This window comes from Battus philenor, unplaced genomic scaffold (genome assembly GCF_028537555.1).
Source record: "Battus philenor isolate CCGP_79_NKW_IND1 unplaced genomic scaffold, ilBatPhil1.0.hap1 SCAF_9, whole genome shotgun sequence".
NCBI lineage: Eukaryota > Metazoa > Arthropoda > Insecta > Lepidoptera > Papilionidae > Battus > Battus philenor.
Genome location: NW_027181759.1, coordinates 13,297,473 through 13,317,429, shown reverse-complemented (window position 1 = coordinate 13,317,429; position 19,957 = coordinate 13,297,473). Strand labels below are relative to the sequence as shown.

The following is a 19,957-nucleotide window of genomic DNA, read 5'->3' as shown; positions in this document are numbered from 1 at the left end:
AACTACCAGAATTGAATTTAATAATGTTGCTAAATTCACCACACATTCTTTGTTCAGGAAGATAATTCAGATGGTACCAAACAGGAAATCAGATTGAAGGATGTTATTTAACAATTATAGAGAAATTCACTTCATAAGATACATTAAAATCTATTAAAGTACTGATATCGTACCTTACCAGTACAACAGCAAAGTTTTACCAAATCGTCAATTACACTGCCAATTTTTTTAAATTTTACTCATCTTTTTCGCAGATAGCTAATGATGAATTCTACTGTAGTTAGAAATTAATTTGTTCCCAAATAGTTTAGAGCCAATGATGTTAAAAATAATTGTCGATTCAATTTTTTTTTAATTATAAATTAAAGTTCACAATGCCTTACAATCTTACTAACATTTTACTTTTAATTTTTTAACAATATGTTGTTTGTATTCTATGGTAATGTCAACTATGAAAGCCTAATATTTAAAAAAAAAACTTACCGTGGTCAAAAAACAGCGGGAATTTTAGTAACTAATAAATAAAAAAGTTATTGTATATTAGAATGTATATTGGCAGTTAAACTCCATAAAATGTTTCAAAATATGTATAACAAATTACATTTTCACTTATTTTATAATATGATTCACCATCCTTAATGCAAATAATCATTACTCATTCTTGAAGTTTGGCGCTCTTTTCTCGATAAATGCAGACATACCTTCTTTGCGGTCCTCCTGCAAGGTAAAATATAAAATATTAGAAAAGCATAACTAAAAAATTGGAATTTGATGTCTGTTCAACTGTTACACAGGGTGATTGATTACAGGTATGAAAGCTTTATTTCTTTAATGTATCATGCCGTCAATTAATGTATGGTACAAAATAATAAATAACATAATGCTTAAATTTGTTTTTAAGATTCCGATTACTATATATGGAAATTAATTATTTTTAACTATTTGTAAAGATCGAAGATAGATTCCAGGATCACGAAAAAACTACTTTTTAAAAAGAAAATTTAACAAAGTAAACATTTAAATAACAAAAATAATATAACTCGGCCAATAAATAAATTGGAATAATATTTACTTTTTTTGTAACCAGATACAACATGTAAAATTTTATTATTCTCTTTTAAAAAAAGCACAACACACTACGTAATTAAAACTGAACTCTTAGAATTAGCAAAACAAAGTGAAAATAAAACTGTATTCAAATTGCGTTGATTTTTAGTTAGAAAGGGAATCCCCGAGTTTTTATGCCATGGCGCAATTAGAAACAAAAGTGTTGCAATCTTTTAGAAAAAAAAAGAAAATTTCAAAAAAAAAAATTAAAGACTCGAACCCAAAACAACGCAACCTCGAAAATCTAACGACGAACAATGAAAACTAGTACTCATTAAGCAGCGACGCAACTTCGAAAAAAACACAAAGCGAGGAATTGGTGTATTAATAAATGTCTTATAAGTATGGTGCACTAACCAATTGTATTAATAAATGCCAATCATTACAAACATAAGTAATGGTATGTGAGTTATTTTGTTAGTCTGTGACCTGTGGTATGTTAATATTAAATTAAAATAAATCTCACCGTTGCAAATGTGCCGTAGAATATGGACTTCTCATAAGTGAGGCCGGCTTTAAGTGTGGTCTCATACGCCTGGTTCACAGATTGCTTGGCCAGCTTCACAATCAGTGGCGAGTGGGTTCCAATCCTCTCCGCTAGTTTGATAGTCTCTTCCAAGAGTTTTTCAACAGGGAACACTTTGCTGACCAGACCTTGAACATTATCATGTAATGAGTTATCATTTTATTACACATATCTTTTAGGCAGACAAAAATATTAAACATTTCCCAATTTTGGTGCAGTAATGGGCTTAGACGAGAAAGTTACTACTGCTATAAATAGGCCTCCACAAATTACTCAATCTAAATAACTTTTGTGGAGTCTTAGGTCCAATTTAAAAGAAGGGTGTTCTCTTCGTCTTTGTGCATGGACTCCAATGCCAGACTTTCCTACCAATTTTTGTGGATTAATTATTGTTACTCTTAGCCAATGGCAACCGGCCAATTCTAGGTTTCATAGTTATTCTATATTTGAATTTTGTTACTTGTTATTTAAAACACATTTAAAACAATGTTTACAAGTACATTTATGTATCCTTTGTTATCTTTATTTCTGGTAAGTTTATTACCGTTATGGTACATGTTGGTATATATATCATCATTTCAGCCACAGGAAGTAGACTACTGGATATAGGCCCTCCTAGAATTCTAATAGGTTCGGTAGGAATGTATTCAGATTCTTCCGACGACCTTAAAATCGTCTTTCCATCTTGTGGATGATGAAGGATTAAAGTTGATTAATCCCAAATGTTTTTTTTTGAATTGACAATGTTTCTATCGAGTCATGTATTTGGAGACAACTCAAATGAAAAGACAGGTCAGTTGGAGTCACAACCATCACCTGTACACGGGATTAAAACGGAAGAAGAATAGATATAAATTTACCCATTTTCTCAGCCTCCTGTGCGTCAATGAAGTTGCCAGTGAGAACTATCTCCATTGCCTTGGACTTGCCGACATAGCGGGGCAGGCGCTGAGTGCCCCCTGCGCCTGGGATCGTGCCAATGTTGATTTCCGGCTGTCCAAACTTCGCCTTCTCCCCTGCGTAGATAATATCACAGAGCATCGCTAGCTCGCAACCGCCCCCTAGCTAAAATAAATTTAACCATTTTTAAAATTCATTACGATTCGTAGTAGAAATAAGGTCATCGACGTAGCTCGAAGAATTGCTCGTCTGAAGTGGCTATGGGGCACATAGCTCGCAATGCAACCGATAGCTTTTGGGGCAGATAGGTTTTCATGTGGCCATGACACATGAACCAATGTTTCGTCAAAAGTATCCACCGATTGGCTAAGTAAAAAAAAATTTGTATAGTGAAAGCCTTCGGAAACCGTCAATTGCCGAGGGGTCGAAATGTTTAGGAGTGGATTGCAGATGGCGGTAGAAATGGCGTGGGCAAGTCCCCCACTAAGTGGACTAACAACATAGTTAAGTTCGTGAGAAGTAGCTAGATCCGTCCATGCTCCGTTCACGTGATGATCTTTGGGGGATGCCTATTCCTTGCAGCGAGCGTCTATCATCTGATACGATAATGATGAAACTTCATAGCAATAATTGATTACAAGTTTTTTTGCCATCTCGTTTTTGCTCATCTTGAACACTCGAGGATTTCTGTTAAGCATCAAAATCCTTTTATGTATTTCATATTCATTTTTATATTAATAATGAGTACTTTTAAACATTTAAATCTTCGTGGCGTTCGCAACACTAAATGATTAAGCGCGTTGTTTGTCATTAGTAAAAGCCAAATTTATTTTCATAACTATACATTTTTTATATCATTAGTTATTTTTTTAAATTTTGAAATGAATACTAAATATAATAGAAATGAACGTTTTCATAGTAACATTATTGGGAAAGTACCATCGTTTTGAGATAAGGTTTGCGATCCAGGGGTGGCCAAACTGCGGCTCTTTGAACGATTATTATTTGACTTTGACTGTCGAATTATTTCAATATTTCAATTTTTATTACCTATATCAGCTCCTGGGATACCGAAACAAATTACCGGTAAACAATTGTTATTATTATTCCACCATAAAATTAGCGAAATCCAAATACCGATCATAGTTAATTACCCAGCATCTCAAGTATTATTAGGAGTGCTGTCATATACATGTGCCATTATATCTAATTTCAATACACACATTTGTACTTTTGTTTAAATAATTTCAATAAATATAATAATAAAAAAAAAAACATTCTTTGGCGTGTTTTCAATTCGTATGCAATTGCAGCTCGCAAAACATTTTAAAATTCGGAAAATGGCTCGCACTTTTAGAGCTTGGCCACCCCTAGTATAGAAAATAAAATGCTATTAGTTATTAAGGATAAACAGTATCATTATTTTGAAGTCATAAATTTTAAGTAAAGATACATATTGTGTGATATATTTTTTTTAAATTGTAACTTGTATATGTAAGGTGTTTTGCTTACAATTTTTTTTTCGTGTTTACTGAGCGCAGACTGTTGGGAGAGGGTTTGTCACTATTTGATACGGATCTTTCTTTTCCCAACTGCGAGACACGACAGAGTTTTATTATATACAATTTTTTTATTGATAAATACAGTAAAATATACATATCTTAATATATATAAATCTCGTGTCACAATGTTTATACTCAATGGACTTCTAAACCACTTAACCGATTATAATAAAATTCGCACACCATGTGCAGTTCGATCTAACTTGAGAGATAAGATAGCTTAAATCTCAAATTATAGTCGCAATTTTAATTTATTGCTAATTATTGTCTGTTATTATTTGACAGTCACAATTATCTGTTAACTCCAAATGTTCCTAACAGATGTCGATACCTTTCGACTGGGTTGAGTAAGTAATCAATAGATGGCGCTGCTATGGTAAATCTACGAACGTGTCATATAAGCTACATTTTAACAGCATAATTACCACGTGTTGTTGACGCTATAAAATTAATTAAATTTATTTTGTAGTAAACGAAATAAGGTATAATTCAATTATTTCCACTTTTTAAATTTTCACAGCAACGCGTGGCCGGGTCAGCTAGTGTATATATAAAAAAAATTATGACTTACTAAATTATGCATTCATTTTTATATTATTTGATTTGAAGTCCCTGCACTAGCGCTACAGACCGTTACATGTCTTGAGGTTTCTAACAGATATTGCAGTAGATTTTTTGTGGAGGTATATGAAGATTTTCGCAAAGGCTCACGCAATTACGTCTTTTGGATTCGAATTTAGAACAGCGTCTGAGTAAATGTTGCCTTGACGTCACATAGGTAGGAATCGTCGATTATTATAAAACGGTATAGATACTGCTGCTCTTGTATCTAGCCTGCCAAAAGCAATTTTGTTCGGCGCGAATTCAGTTCTTCGCAGAACTCAACCGGAAAAAAGCCAACGACTGTACAGAATAAATTTCGTCAGAGATTTAAACTGCCAAGTCGGCTGCCTCGTTACCGACAACACCTATATGGCTTTCGACCCAGATCAAGTATAATGTAGTAGACGTGCGTGCGTGTATCATAGTTTAATTTGAATGGTGTATAGGTAGGATTATAATGCGTAATAAAAACTATTTTTTTAAGACAAAAAAAAAATTTAAATCTACTAACGGCAAATCCATTAACGGCTGCGATGATTGGCTTCCCGCAGTTCGAGACGTCCTCCCACTCCTGGAGGAATCCTTGATTAACGTTAGAGCTGTAAGTGTTGTTTTGCATCTCCTTGATGTCTGCGCCGGCGGCAAAAGCCTTTTCATTTCCTGTCAACAGATAACAGGGGTCTTAGGCTAGGTGCACACCGGGACCTGCTACCTCAAACCCGCGGAATCTGCAAATGCTATTTGGGCTGCAATGGCAGTCCGGACCAAAAAAAAAACCAGCTACAATTTTTAATTGAAAATAGCACTTAAAAAACCCCGGCCTTATATTTGTCCTAACAAAGTTGATAATAATACATACTTAAACCCATAGTCTATAAAATAGAATATTAAGCATTACACATATGAATATAGATAAAAAATAAATAGACAATAAGAAGTAAAAATGCAATAATAAACAGTAAAGATTAGACATTAATCAATGTGTATGTAAAAGGGAAAAAATGTTAAAAATAATAACTATTTAATTATTGTTGCCTCGACAACAATGGTAGAGAAACGCGCGAGACAGAAAAAACATGTTGACATTGAATACAAGACAAGTCTCGGCTATGTCAACTCTTCTTTATATTTAAAAAAAATAACTCCCCAAAGTTTTTGTTAGTTCTCACTAGATGGCGCTCTACGAACTGACGTCAATTTTATTTTAAGCTGTTTGTGATAATCTCATGTAATAAAGCTGGCGCTTAGCGTAAGCCACTTTTATAGCGAAGCTGCAGCAGCAGCACCTTTCACCGTCGCTTTTAGGCGGACGCTCCATAGTGTGATCCGACGAAGGACCTCAGAACGAGGTTGGCTTGTGTTGACACTCATTACTCGTTATGCTTTCTGACCTAAGGGCTCGAGAACGTTAAACTTTGAGTTGGTCCGTTGCTATTACTTAGGCATCATTACTACCATTTAGGAAGACGTTAGCGCTGGGAGAAGATGTAATATGATGGGGGTTGTCATCCCTTGTTGAGCTGACCTCGTTTCCGAGGCCGGCAGAATTTTGATATGGCAGTGACGTTGTTTATGCATTAAAAATATTGAGCCTTAACTATATAAAGGTCAAAGACTAAGTTCGTCAAATAAGGCCGAAATGTTTAATCATAGATTAAACGATGTTTAGGTGACTTCTTAATAAAACTTTTTACAAATCATTAATACATAATGTAACGCGATTGCTTTTTTCTTGTAAGTTTTGCATTGGCCTACAAAGACTTGCTGTCAGTCTATTTTTGTGGTAGAGCTACCGAAACTGCTGTACCGCGCCATAGGTAAACGCGGGGAAATGAATCTGCTGCTTCATTCCGTGTCAATGCTCACGGCGGTACTTGTTATTTGTGTCGGACTGTTCCTCTCACTTCATCGCTCTTTCCTAAGGCGCCGTACAGCTGTTTCAGTACTAATATTGTTATACAGCAATAACAAACACTAAGTAAATATACAAAGGACCTCCCGTCCTTTGACCAACATGTTTATAACATTGAGGACAGTGACATAAAGATTTAAGAGGGAATTAACATAACTAACCTGTGATGATAATGGCGGCGATGCTTTTATCAGCATCAAAGTCTTTAACAGCCTTGCCAAGTTCCACAAAAAGTGGTTTGCACAATGCATTAAGTGCCTTCGGTCGGTTCAATTGGATCAATCCTACATTCTTCTTTGTACCCACTACTTCCACCTTGATGTTTTCATATTGAGGTCCTGTGTAAAATTGTTTACAGATTAAATATATATTTTTATCTACATACAGAATGATTGGTTATAGATGCAAAACCTTTAAGGTGGCAAATGTATAGCTTATGTGCTGGTCAATGTATGGCCTGTCTAAAAATCAATGGTTTTAAAAATATAATGTAGTGATAACATTGTAAGTAAAAATTATTTTAAAATATGGATTACTACATGTTCAAATTAATTATTGTTTAATATCTGTGCCAGCAGAATTTATACTGCCAGAATTATTTGAACTGCTGAAGACATACAACATATTTATTTCAAAGAATAGTGTGTTTTTCGAATAAATTAGCTGATTGAAAAAAATTGCATAGTGAAAAATTTATTTTACTGTTTTTATACCACATGGTGGACAGACAAACTTAAGGTTGTCGGAAAATGTTTAATGAAGGCTTCTTTCTACTGGTCTTATTGGAAATCTATCGAGAATATTATGTCCTGCAGTGTATCATATGGCAAAAATTATGTTATAAATATATAATGAATAAATTGACTGAGTATAATTCCGTGTATCAATTATATATATTGCACTAAATAAACATACTAATAGATAGAGCAGTCCATACAAAATTAATTAATTTTATTAATTATAAACCACATACTAGATTGTTTTTAAAATAAAACATGATAGTTAAATTTTGCTATTAAAATATTAATGTCCCATTTTGAAAAAATAAAATAAAATTCACCATGAATAAATACAAAAAAGGGTGTTATACAATATTTGATGAAATTTTAGTGTAATATAACTCATAGTCTTATAAAGTTTTTATCTTTTTATAGATAAGGGAATAAATGTGATGTTAGTGCCCCTTGCAAGATAAGAGATGTAAATTGGTCTTATTTACACAAGTCAAGGTTGATACGGAATATGTTTATTTATTAAGATACAGCACAAAATTTGCCCATTATTTAATTACATTTTTTTAGGTATCTGTTCCTAAAAGAGCATGATTTGATTAAATTTTTATAAAAGACTAGTTGTACCCCTACACAATGTGCTATGCATCTGATTAAAAATCTGAACAAAAAGGCAGTTTGAAAACTGCAGACATAAACTAATAAAAAAAAAGATTTTTACCAAAAACCTCTCTGGAATATCTAACAATTTACTAAACTTTCTTGGCATTTGGATATGTGGTCTTTTAATTGATTGATTATAGACAGACAGACACATTAATTAATATATATACAGATTAACATTGTGTAATTAAAGTGTTCATTTTAATATGAGAATTGTTAAATTAATGATTACATTATTACTTATTATTGTAACATCTATAGATACTTCAATCTTGTAAAATAAATGATGTATATGACTCCCAGAGAAGTTTTTAAGTCTGGTTATTGTAAAGAGAGAGAATGGTTCAATATCAAGACAATAGAATTAATGTTCTATGTGAATATAAGGAATGAAAGTAACCAGACCTTTGTTTGTCTACTGATCTTGTTATTCCTGATTCAAGAGAAAAGCAGAGCAATGATAAACATTGCCCCCTCCATGGCCTGTTAAGCGACTGTAAGTATGCCAAGGAGGTGTGAGGTGATAGGCTATATTAGGTGTGTAATTCATCATTAGTTTAATTGTGAATATGTGAATAATATTTGTGAATGTGTAAATGTAAATACATATGACCTATGTTATACATATCGTGTTGAAATATGTAATTAACATTATATTGTATGTAATAAAGTTGCATTATCTTCACCATCAACAATTTTTAACAAAAAACCTACCATACTGTCCTCAAATATAGAACATAATGAAGTTGTGTGACTTAAATAAAATACAAATTAACTTTTAGGTAGACTTATAATTAAATGTGTTATATAATAAATCAAAATATTTTTAAATCTGTTAAGATAAAATAAGTTTCAGAATTTCCTGAAAAATGCATATTTTTTTTATTCTTAAATTGATTCTAGCAACCATTTTTTTTTATAACATTAATTTAACACAGAGTTTAATTTTCTTATTTACAGAATTTAAAGTGAGAGAGTGCTTTTACATATTGTTACGATATTTATATAAATAAAACTGTTGATAAACTATTTTTATTACATACAATTTTTATTAAACACACTAATATCTTAAAATGAATGTTGTTTTTGCATAGTAATAGCATGAACTTACCCGTGCTATAGAATTTAATCAAACCGGTATTCGAGAATGTAGCCACTCGGCCAGTGTTAATAACATTTTTACTTAATAAGACTCGTGTAAATAAGCCTACCGATGCCATTTTAAATTGTTTTAAATGTAATAAAATCTAAAACCAAAAGGTGAAACAGTATAAATAAAATTAGAAAAGTTCTTGTGAACTTTGTACGCGTTCACACTGATAACTGTAGGTGACAGTAGTAACTCAAAAGATATTCCTATCGTACATGGACATCGTAAAGATATTTGGCCGACGTCATTAGGTCGACAGTCTTATCACTGAAGTGATGTTTGGCTATTATGAACACCAGCTATAATATCTAAAAATACTTAATGTGCTATGCGAGACTTTGGATTACATTTTAATTATTATCACTCATTTAAATAATTAAAACGAAGGTAATGTGTTGCAAAAAATTAGATAAAACAAACATTATTAAAACTTAGATAAGGTGCTAAATGATATCTGTCTTTCAATTGTCTGTTGCCCGAATATCCTTAGGTGTAAAATTAGGGTACCCCTATAGTTATTATTTTTCTAATTCAAGTTAACCGAATTGTGCATTAAAAGACAGTAACATATGATAAATAAGTATATATATCTTTTAAATAAGTACAATGAATTCCGTGCAAGCAAATTGAAACGACTACAGAGTATAAATCAACATATTTGAGAAAATATTAATAAATTCAGTTAGATGAAATAATATAAAATATTGATGGTTCATTAAAACTTGATAAGCAAAAACATGTTTTGAAAAATAAATATTTTATTTAATAAATGGAGTTGTTTTTTTTTATTATTATTGAAGTGTCCTATTCTTAGCTGTCAAATATTGTGAAATAAATTGGTTTCTATTCGTTTAATGGTAGAATTTAATTTATATTTATATCGCTTTTGTTAAATGACAGTTATAAGTAATTATAAAACTGCTTTTAATTCAGTTATGAATCAAAATAGTATAAGATATTTCATACTGACAGGGGAACCCGGTTAGGTATATTTTTATTGACGAAAAATTGTGAGAAAAGTTGGTTTATATTTACATATTTCAATTTGTTGTAGGTGTAGGCAAAACTACGTTGACGAAAAAAATATGTTCAGTACTTTCTAATAAAGGAATCAAAGTTGTAGGTTTTTATACAGAGGAGGTTAGAAATAACCGGGTCAGGGAGGGCTTTGATGTGGTTACTGTAGAAGGAACAAGAGGCAGACTGGCTAGAGATCAGAGTTTATTAAATACGCCAATAAAGTTTAAAGTTGGTAAATATGGTGTTCTTGTCCAAGAATTCGAAAAAGTGGCCATGCCATCTTTAACAGAGGTAATAATCTGTTCAGCTTGTTTGCTATTTATGCAGTTGCCACACTAGAAGCTACATGTGAATCACATGTTGCTAATAAGGCAGAGTCAACAATTGATCGACATATACTACATATACTGCTACTGAATGCACTCATCAGAGCATGTAATGGCCCGAGGCATCTCTCATTTGAGAAATCACAGCTGAATTTGCGACGACATTTATTAATGCTGTGACCTGTTTCACTTTAGGCGCTACTAGAAGTCGGGCATCTGTTAACAAGACAATTATTTTCTCTGCTTGATGTCAAGTGTCAGTAGCTACTGCGGATTAGCGATTGAGTGAAAACATAGCTTCAAGTGTGGGAGCTACATATACACAAAGATGATGGAAGTGGTTAAAAAGCATATTCATTAAGACTGGTGTTTAATGCTGTACAACTTGGCACCATTACCTAATAAATTCAACCTTGACAAAATCATTTATTCTCCTGAACATGATTTCCGAAATTACAATGATTAATGCTTGCATATTGTTCAGTAGCAGAAAGTCTTCTATACATTCACACTAACCTAGGATCCATTTATTGTCATTTTCATTGTTTAGTTTTCGATGTCGTTTTCATATAAGCTTTGAGCATCTTAAATTTCTTAGTCAATGCCTTTTTCTGACTTAAGCATCTTAAAGTCCAGAAGTCTCTATAAAGAAATCTTAACCCAAAACATAATTAATGCTTTAGTTAAGTAAATTACATAATAGAGCACAGAAGATGGAGGAACACCATAGTTATTGATTGTATTCCCTTCGTCTATATGGAATTTATAGTGCCTTTGAACTGAGAGGCTAATGTATCTGGAATCTGCTAGCTATTAACTTACACCAAACTTATATTAGGCACTAGAAAGTGACACCTGTTACATTGTATTATAAATAGCTAAGCAATGTCTACCTGGTTTACATTTTTGGTGCTATTAAAACTTTTACATACACTTTTATATTGCAGCCATCAATAAACAATAGTCCAGCTTGTATAATGATAGATGAAATTGGTAAAATGGAATTTTATAGTGAAACTTTCAAATCAAAAATAAAGGAAATATTCAACTCTAATTCTAAAAATGTAGTTTTAGCTACAATACCTCTTAGGAAAAGTGATCCACTCATAGAATCCATTAGGCATGATAAAAATTCAAAAGTATGGTTGGTAAGTATATATATTATAAACCATTGATATATACAGAATGATTATTTATAGTTAAGCTTTTTGCTGAAAAACAACTCCACCTTCATTAACCTCTAAAACTTTTATGTCTATTGTCAATACCAATGTAAAAAGTGATCACTTTGAAATATATTACATTATATTAATTTCTCTATTGGAATGTGACACTCCAATTACTTTGGCAGTACAGTCAGCAGAGATAAATAGTGAGCAGTAATTAAATTTAATATGTAGTATTCCAATTTTGAAAATTGTTTTTCTATATTATCATTATGTTATTTATTATTTTTAAAATCATTGATTATTGGATAAGCTGTACTATACATTAATTGACAGCAAATGATCACGCATCTTGAATCGACTCACAAGAACAATACAAAAATGTGGTATAGTGAATCAATATATTGTTTGCAATTTATTATTTTTACATGCCTTATAACTAATATTTGTATTGAAATAAATAATGCAGCTGATCCAAGTGAAACACGGCCAGTAAACGTAAATCATAATTTATTTAAAATAAATTTACTTTTTTAATTGTTAAGTATGACCGTTAAATGCCTACTGCAAGGCATAGGCCTATCCAAAAAACCACCAGGATGACCGGTTTTGCGCAGCTCGCATCCAGCGACTTCCCGCAACCTTAACTATGTTTTTGCTCCCCCCAGTGGGGGGTTACCGACGCACAGTGTACCGGCTCGTGGTCGCCACTCGAAAACCTTACGTTTCTAACTGCCACTTCAGACAAGCAATTTTTCGAGCTACGTCCGTGACTTTGATTGTTGTGCGGATCTTCTCATTTCTGATTCGATCTCGAAGCGAAACTCCGAGCGTAACTCCCTCCATTACACTTTATATAAAGCCCATCGTAAGTAACCACGTCTCGGATCACATTTGTCGAAGACTTTTGTTTTCTGACATCCAAAATACCAGATTTTGGATGAAAAGATATTTTGGGGGTTCCCGAAATGCCGATCCGAGTTAGATTCGACGAGTGCTCTCTTTCTCGAAGTTGGACTTACCTATCTGGACGGTTTATCTTCTGTATGTAAGTCGTCTACAACATCGAGCTCTTCGTAGCAGCTCCGTAAATCAATCAATATTTACATTAATGTTTAATGTATGTTGTATATATGTTGTATTTGATAATGTTTTACATATTTAATATAGTAATAATTTGTTTTTACTTTTATATTTTATTACAGGTAACTAAGGAGAATAGGAACACAATTCATGAGGAAATAATTAATGAAATGCATTATATTTTAAAAACGCAATAAGTTGTAGCAACATTTAACAATGTTTTACACATTTTGTCTTAATGTCAGAATAATTCTGCCTTGAAGATATTTGTTCCATGTCATTAGATAATATTGTTGAAAGTGATTTTAAATCACAAAATCTTATTAGCTATAATATACTGGGGAATTTGCCACAAAACTGAAATGTCTACTGATTGATGAACATTATTCTGTGGTCATGTGAATGATGTATGTAATACATATATTTCAAGCAAAAACTATTTACGAATTAAATAAAATATATCGTTAAATATTTTGTTTCTCATTTATTGCGTTAATTTTTACTAACATACTTTTCTTTTTTGTCTAGGCCATTGTTAATGTAATAAATAATGACGTGTTTTATTTTCTTTTTGTAATGGAAGATCACTGTCAGTCCCAGTATGCCGAATTGAATATGTCAGGTTGCTAATTATGTGCCATCTGCCGTGCTTCAGTTTGAAATGTTACTTTAAATATTAAAAAGGATTAGGAAGCCATTACATCAAAGGACATTAGATGTAAGGACTACCGAGACGCGACATTGGTTTGGGCTGTTACCTCATGTGTTTACGATATGAGAGAACCAAACCTCTGTTTAATTGATATACAATAAAATACAATTTTTATCGGGTGTCCGGTGGCAGAATTCGGATTTAAAATTAAGTTTAAAATACTACTATAATATATTTAAATAAAAATTAAAACGAATTGTGCGGATTTTATTTTTTAGAGATTATGTCGTCTAAATGCTGACCATCACGTCGGACACATTCTTGGAATCTAGCCTCTGTATCTCGCGCCACTCGTTGCAAAAGCGATAGTGGGATAGCACGAACCTCGCGAACGATATTTTCTTTAAGCGCTGCCACTCTCGAAGAAGTGCCATGGTTTCTCTAGCCTCGTGAGGTGTGGCACCATCTTTTTGAAACCACGTACACGAACTAAATGCATGATGTTCTCTTAATAATGGCATGAAATAATCGAGTAACATTTGTCTAAAAGAAACCCCGGTCACATTTACTGCTAGGCCTCGTCTATTTTCGAAAAAATATGGCCCTATGATTCCATTGCTGGATAAAGCGCACCAGACCGTCAATTTTGGACTGTCAAGTGGTTGCTGTCGCTTCAATCCTGGGTTCTGTTCTTTGGGCGACCAATAACGACAATTTTGTTTATTGACGCTTCCATTTAAATGAAAATGGGCTTCGTCGCTCCAAAAAATTGTGTTTACTGTACGAAATTTCTGTATCATTGTCTCACAGAAATTTTTACGCTATTCGCAATCATTGGATTTAAGTGCTTGCACGATCTGAATTTTGAAGGGGTGAAATTTAAGATCCTTCGTCATTATTTCGTGTACAATTGTCTTAGAGAGACCAAGAGCAGCTGCTCTCTTACGCACTGACTGACGAGGATTATCTTTCACGCTGTTCGCGACAAGTTCCATGTTTTCATTGGTCCTCGATGTTCGACTAGGTCCTGACCGCGGGGTTTTTGTTGTTGAACCTGTTGCTCGGAACTTCCGCACCCACGAACGAATCAGATTTACACTTGGAGCATCACGTAACCGTCGAATATTGTAATGTGAACAAAACCTTCGACGCGCCATTACACACGAATCATTGGCTTTTAAATACGCTTCGATTGCAAACACGCGATATTCTTCCGTCCAATGCGACATGACTAAAAAACCCGCACGGCAACGAAGTTAACGCTGCCCCTCCCCTTCACTCCCGCCTGACGGTTACGGGAAAAATCTACATTTGAAATACGAATTCTACCACCGGACAATCTAAATATAGGGAGTATTAATGTATTTCTTTCAATAAAGGATATACTTAAGTCAAAATATTGTTTTAATTAAATAAAATAATTTTTAATTTCCTATTTGAAAGAAAGTGTATATTTATTCCAAAAGTTTGAAGGTAAAAGTGATAACAAATGATTTCTTAACGTACCCGTTAGGAAAATGGTCCACATTGTTTCAAATTAAAGAGTTGAATGATTTTTTTTTTAGGTTAATTGGTAAACTGTTTGCAGTATGCCGGTAACAGTTATACCTAATTACCTTACTTTTACTACTGGACAAAATATTACACGATAAAAGTACCTAGATTATTATTCCAGTTGGAAAACTTTGAAAGGTAGTGTAAGTCTGAGTTTTTACGGTCGTATTGAAAGTCTTCGAGGGAGGCCTCAATTCGAGAGTTGGAATAAGTATAATATAAAGGTCTTTGAGATCATCAGAGAATCTGGAATTAAAAACGCCGCCGCATTCTTCTACCTTTATAGTCAAATCTTTTACCACACAGTGCGTTCAACTGTGGATGATTTACCGCTGAATATAAGAACTGTTCACTACCTATTTTTAAGAAAATAGTTAAGAAATGTTCATTCCTTTTTCTTCATCTGTTTTGTTCTTTCTGAAGCAAGTGCGATCCAAATAAGTTTGATGTTTTTATTTATTATTGTATTACATTTATAACATGTATTATACCCTATTTATTATAAATATATATGTATGTTTAAGTATGTATTTCTATGTAAGTTTATGTACGTTACACGTTAACTAGGTAAAAATAAAAAAATAAAAATAAAGGTAGAAATACAAATAATGAGTTATTTGTATTTCTACCTTTTCCATATTATGGTTGTCTGTAAGAGATTGCCTTGTGTGATGAGAACGCCCTTTGTTTTTTGTATATAATTGTGAAACTAATTTCATAAATCCGTTAGGATAAAGAACAATAAAGAATATTATATAAATAATTGTTTTTTTAACTAGTCCTCTGTCTATATTTGTCGATTATCAATTAGAAAACATTTTAGCCAATACTTAATTAAACTACATTTTTGTTTTATTTGGCATAAATTAGTTTTATAAATAAAATAGCTTTAACAAATATTATAACAGCAGTTGAAACAAGAATTAAATACGGGTATTTACTTTTTGGCGTTACCACCGCAGCTAAAGCTTTCACGGGTTTTAATTGCCGCGTTTCTAAGCTAAAACTTATGGGGCAAATTATGAAATGAAACATTTTACACAGCAAACTTTTGAGTTAAGTAAATAAAAATCTCATAATTTTTGTTGTTGTTCATTCGGCGAATTTTTTTTACATTAATATACACACGGGAAGTAACAAAAATAAAAGAAAATTTTCGGCTTTGCATTTGTTATTTAAAATAAAATGTTTTACTCGGAGTAAGTCACTGTAAACTTGTGAGATTTATAGTCTGTGGAAGCAATTAGCTGTCATCACTAGAGTAATCGTCAAATTGTCCGTCAGATTCATATTGGATCCGAGGATTGCACAATTTTTCATATTTAACTTGTTCAGTTACAGAGACAGCATGCGAGTCCATAGGGCAAAAATTCCCTTCTTCCATTTTCTGCTTCACAAAATGCACCCAGAATGTTTGAGGTGCGGAATAATAACGGTTTTGGTGAGGAACCCAGTATTCATCTGAATCCCAATCCTCGATTGAGCTTGGTGGGCGGCTCCCATTTTCTTTAATAACTGAAATAATTAAAGACATTTACTAGTATTCTAATTTTTAAAACAATACCTTTAAAGAACACACATGCTTATCACACAGCCGATAAACGTTCACTGCATGGAATCTATATATATATCTCTCAATGATCTATGGCTACATTCGATTGGTGCTGGACGCTGTTAGCCTTTTTGATCAGAAATCGCGATCAGATGCATGTATTAAGCAATTGATTAAAACTCGGTTTTCCGAGAAAGACGAACCCTTTTTTCAAAGACAATTTAGCTGAATCGATATCAATCATTTCATTCATTGGAAATTTGTTATACTTTTATTCATTTCCAACATATAAAATATTTTAAGTGCATTTTTATCATAAGGCTAATATTTTTATAATGTTCTAGGGTCTAGGCATCTGCACATTTCAACATATTAAAAACATTAACTAAAATTTTTAATTTAAGTAATGAGTCTGTAGTTTTTATGTTTTTGACAACTGCTGTTAGTCCAATGGTACAGGCACAAATAGCTTCAAGAGGTGTTTTACTTCTCATATCATTAATATTATTTAAATAATGATGATACAAAAATAATATTCAAAGAAAGCCCTTCAAAGTTTTTCACATTCTGTAGGTTTAAAAAAAATTAATGTCTACCACATTGAGATGATTTGTTATAGGTGTTGCTTTTTGCTGACAACAACCCATTCAACCCTTTAAAGCTTCTATGTACACCTCTTAGAAAAGTACTAGCTTAGTAACTTAATTCATAACATCTTATTTATCTAGTTTATCACAAACTTTGAAATGATTAGTGTTTTATGAACTAACAGGGCAATTATTTTCAATAATTGTTTCTTTTACTGTCAATATTTTTCTATCAATTTTAAATTAAAAATTTGACTGGTTAACATACATCAATTTGTATTTGAGAAAGTGAACAGTGCTCTCACAAGGACATGATATTGGTTACTATAAAGTGTACTCATTTGTACGTGAATGTATATTTTTTATAATAAACTACCAGATGATGCGGTAAATTTTTCTCTTAGCATATACAAGAAATTTATTAAACATAGGCTCGGCTAAAAGGCATATTACTCTATTTTAGAGTTTTTCTTCTATAAACATGGTTTGAAATAAAATTATTAAAGATAAAAAAATTGTTAATATTATCATCAAAAAATTACAAACTGTGCTAAAGTTAACTTAATTTTATGTTGACAATTATATACAATTATAATGACTTCAAGTAATGAAGCAATTTTAATTATGAATCATCTCTGCAAGTTCAATGCAGTTTAAAAAGAGTAGATTACTTAATCTACTCTATTTAAACTGCGACTGCATACTTATGCTAAGGTATAACAAACATCATTGGACCTCTTACCATTTTCATTATCCAAGAAGTTACTTTCATCATCTGTCACCATTTCACTGTAGATACTTTCTGATTTCGGTACCTCATATTTCCTAAAAATATAAAAGTCTTTTAAATCATATTAATAATCAAAGAATGGGTTACCCATAACAAAATGAAGTAATTGACACTTGTTAATAAAAAAGTTATGAATTAATTCATCTAAGTACTCATTATTTATAGTATTTTTAGTAGCTCTCATATGAAAATGATATATTGGCATTTTCAAATTTCGAGCATTAGAGTGAAAACAAAAGGATTAATTATTTGTAATAAGGTGATAAAAATATCGGTAATAAGCCACATATGATAATAAGGAGTAATTTTACATTCACATTAATAATTTCATGTAGATCAAAGATAGAAACTGTTCATTACAATTAAAATAATATTCTGTGTGGACATATTTTTTATATCATCATTTTATCCACAGAATGTCCACTGTTCGACATGGTTCTCTTCCACAGATTTGTAATAAGATCATTTGAAAACGGTCTGAATCCAGCATAGTTTACATACCAAAATTTATTTATTAAAAACCTTAGATGTAAAAGTTGTTATACGGCATCCTCAGCAGAATATGTGTAATTTATATGGCCTTTTTTAACCAGTGAAGAGAGAATGAGAAAATCAGTATTCCTCAAGAACAAAAATCTTTGCAATCTGCACTAAGCCTTCAAAATGTATAACAATCTAAGTCTTGCGTCTTGCATTTTGGTTTGTGCCCCAGCTTTAGGAACATAACAATAAATTATATATAAAGTAGGAAGTATAGCTGATAGAGGAGCATGGTTACGCCCCCCACTAGGTGTACAGATAACACAGTTAAGGTTGTAGAAACTCATAGGAAGAGGGCACCGTAAGACATCATCATAGCAATGTTTAGCAGAGAGCAGTAATAGCAGACTATTGACTGATGTGATGATGATGGTGATCAGTTTATTACCTGCCATTCCACCTCTGTCCACAATTGACTCTCAATATTTCTTTTTTCTTTATGTAATCACTATCATCAGGTTCTTCCATATAGTTTTGAGCCAAATCTATCGCTTCTATTCTATTCAAGCTTGGTGGAACTTCACGTAGATGATTATGATACAAATCTAGTTTCTTAAGATTAGGTAAGCTAAAGAGATCTGGAGGCAGCATACACAATTCATTGCTATCTATACATAGAGTATGTAATTTTATTAATCTGTTGATGTCATCTGGCAAATACCAAAGCCGATTGCATGACAATATACATTCTTCTAAATTTTCCAAATTGCAAAATTCATTTGGAAGGGCACTTAACTCATTTAGTGAAAGATTAATCTTAATTAACTTTTTGTATATATCTATGCTAGGTTTAATATTAAAAATATTTAAATAACTCATGTCAAGAGTCGTTAGGTCATAACATTCCATAAGACCTTCACATGGGAAATCTCTGATTGCATTTGCTGAAAAATAGTTCATATCACTATCACCAACTTGTAAGTGTTCAACCTTAGGAAACGAAGATAGGAGTTTCAAACAATAATGGAATTGACAGTTATGAATTTTTAAGTTGGTTACGCTACTTTTATATTGTATCAGATTTTCGAAATCTCCTTTTTTGAGATTACTTAATAGTTCTTTATTGCAACTTATGTTTAGTCTCATTAACTTTTTGGGAGAATCAAACCAGATCCATGCTGGTGGACCACGAAGTATATTATGAGATATATTTAGCTCCTCTATATTTTGGCAAAAGCTGGGTGTATCATCGAAATATTTGATTTTATTGAATGAAATGTCCAATGTTTTGATATATTTCTGTTCCAAAATTGTTTTCGCAATGCTTTCTAGATTATTATGAGAAAGGTTCAATTGTTCTAATTTAACGGGGAGACTGAATAGTTCAGAAAAAGTTTTAATATTACTACGGCTCAAGTCTAGGGATGCAATATTGTTTACTATTAAACCAATATCTAAGCTATTAAGTTTTGTATCGGTCTCATTTTCACTTTTGTCCATTGTTTTTCTTTGAGACTATATTCATATAACATTACAAACTTTAAATTAAATCTAAAATAAAGTAAATTTGAATGTACTTGACATGACACTTAA

General features: G+C 32.2%; 3 protein-coding genes across 3 annotated transcripts; 1 reads left to right on the top strand and 2 right to left on the bottom strand.

Moving 5' to 3' along the window:
• Positions 1-539: 539 nt before the first annotated feature.
• Positions 540-9,364, bottom strand: Echs1 (Enoyl-CoA hydratase, short chain 1). The gene is made up of 6 exons (XM_068775766.1): positions 9,116-9,364; positions 6,772-6,948; positions 5,210-5,358; positions 2,494-2,698; positions 1,574-1,761; positions 540-717 (listed from the first exon to the last, which is right to left on the bottom strand). The coding sequence occupies exons 1-6, from the start codon at positions 9,222-9,224 to the stop codon at positions 652-654; spliced, it is 894 nt and encodes a 297-aa protein (XP_068631867.1). The 5' UTR covers positions 9,225-9,364; the 3' UTR covers positions 540-651.
• A 725-nt stretch (positions 9,365-10,089) lies between these two features.
• On the top strand, positions 10,090-13,086 carry LOC137932341 (cancer-related nucleoside-triphosphatase homolog). The gene is made up of 4 exons (XM_068775944.1): positions 10,090-10,135; positions 10,209-10,465; positions 11,448-11,648; positions 12,872-13,086. The coding sequence occupies exons 1-4, from the start codon at positions 10,090-10,092 to the stop codon at positions 12,944-12,946; spliced, it is 579 nt and encodes a 192-aa protein (XP_068632045.1). The 3' UTR covers positions 12,947-13,086.
• A 3,044-nt stretch (positions 13,087-16,130) lies between these two features.
• On the bottom strand, positions 16,131-19,957 carry LOC137932256 (uncharacterized). Its single transcript, XM_068775860.1, has 4 exons — positions 19,942-19,957; positions 18,813-19,002; positions 17,837-17,919; positions 16,131-16,470 (listed from the first exon to the last, which is right to left on the bottom strand). Exons 1-4 carry the CDS (start codon positions 19,946-19,948, stop codon positions 16,199-16,201), a joined length of 552 nt encoding a protein of 183 aa, XP_068631961.1. The 5' UTR covers positions 19,949-19,957; the 3' UTR covers positions 16,131-16,198.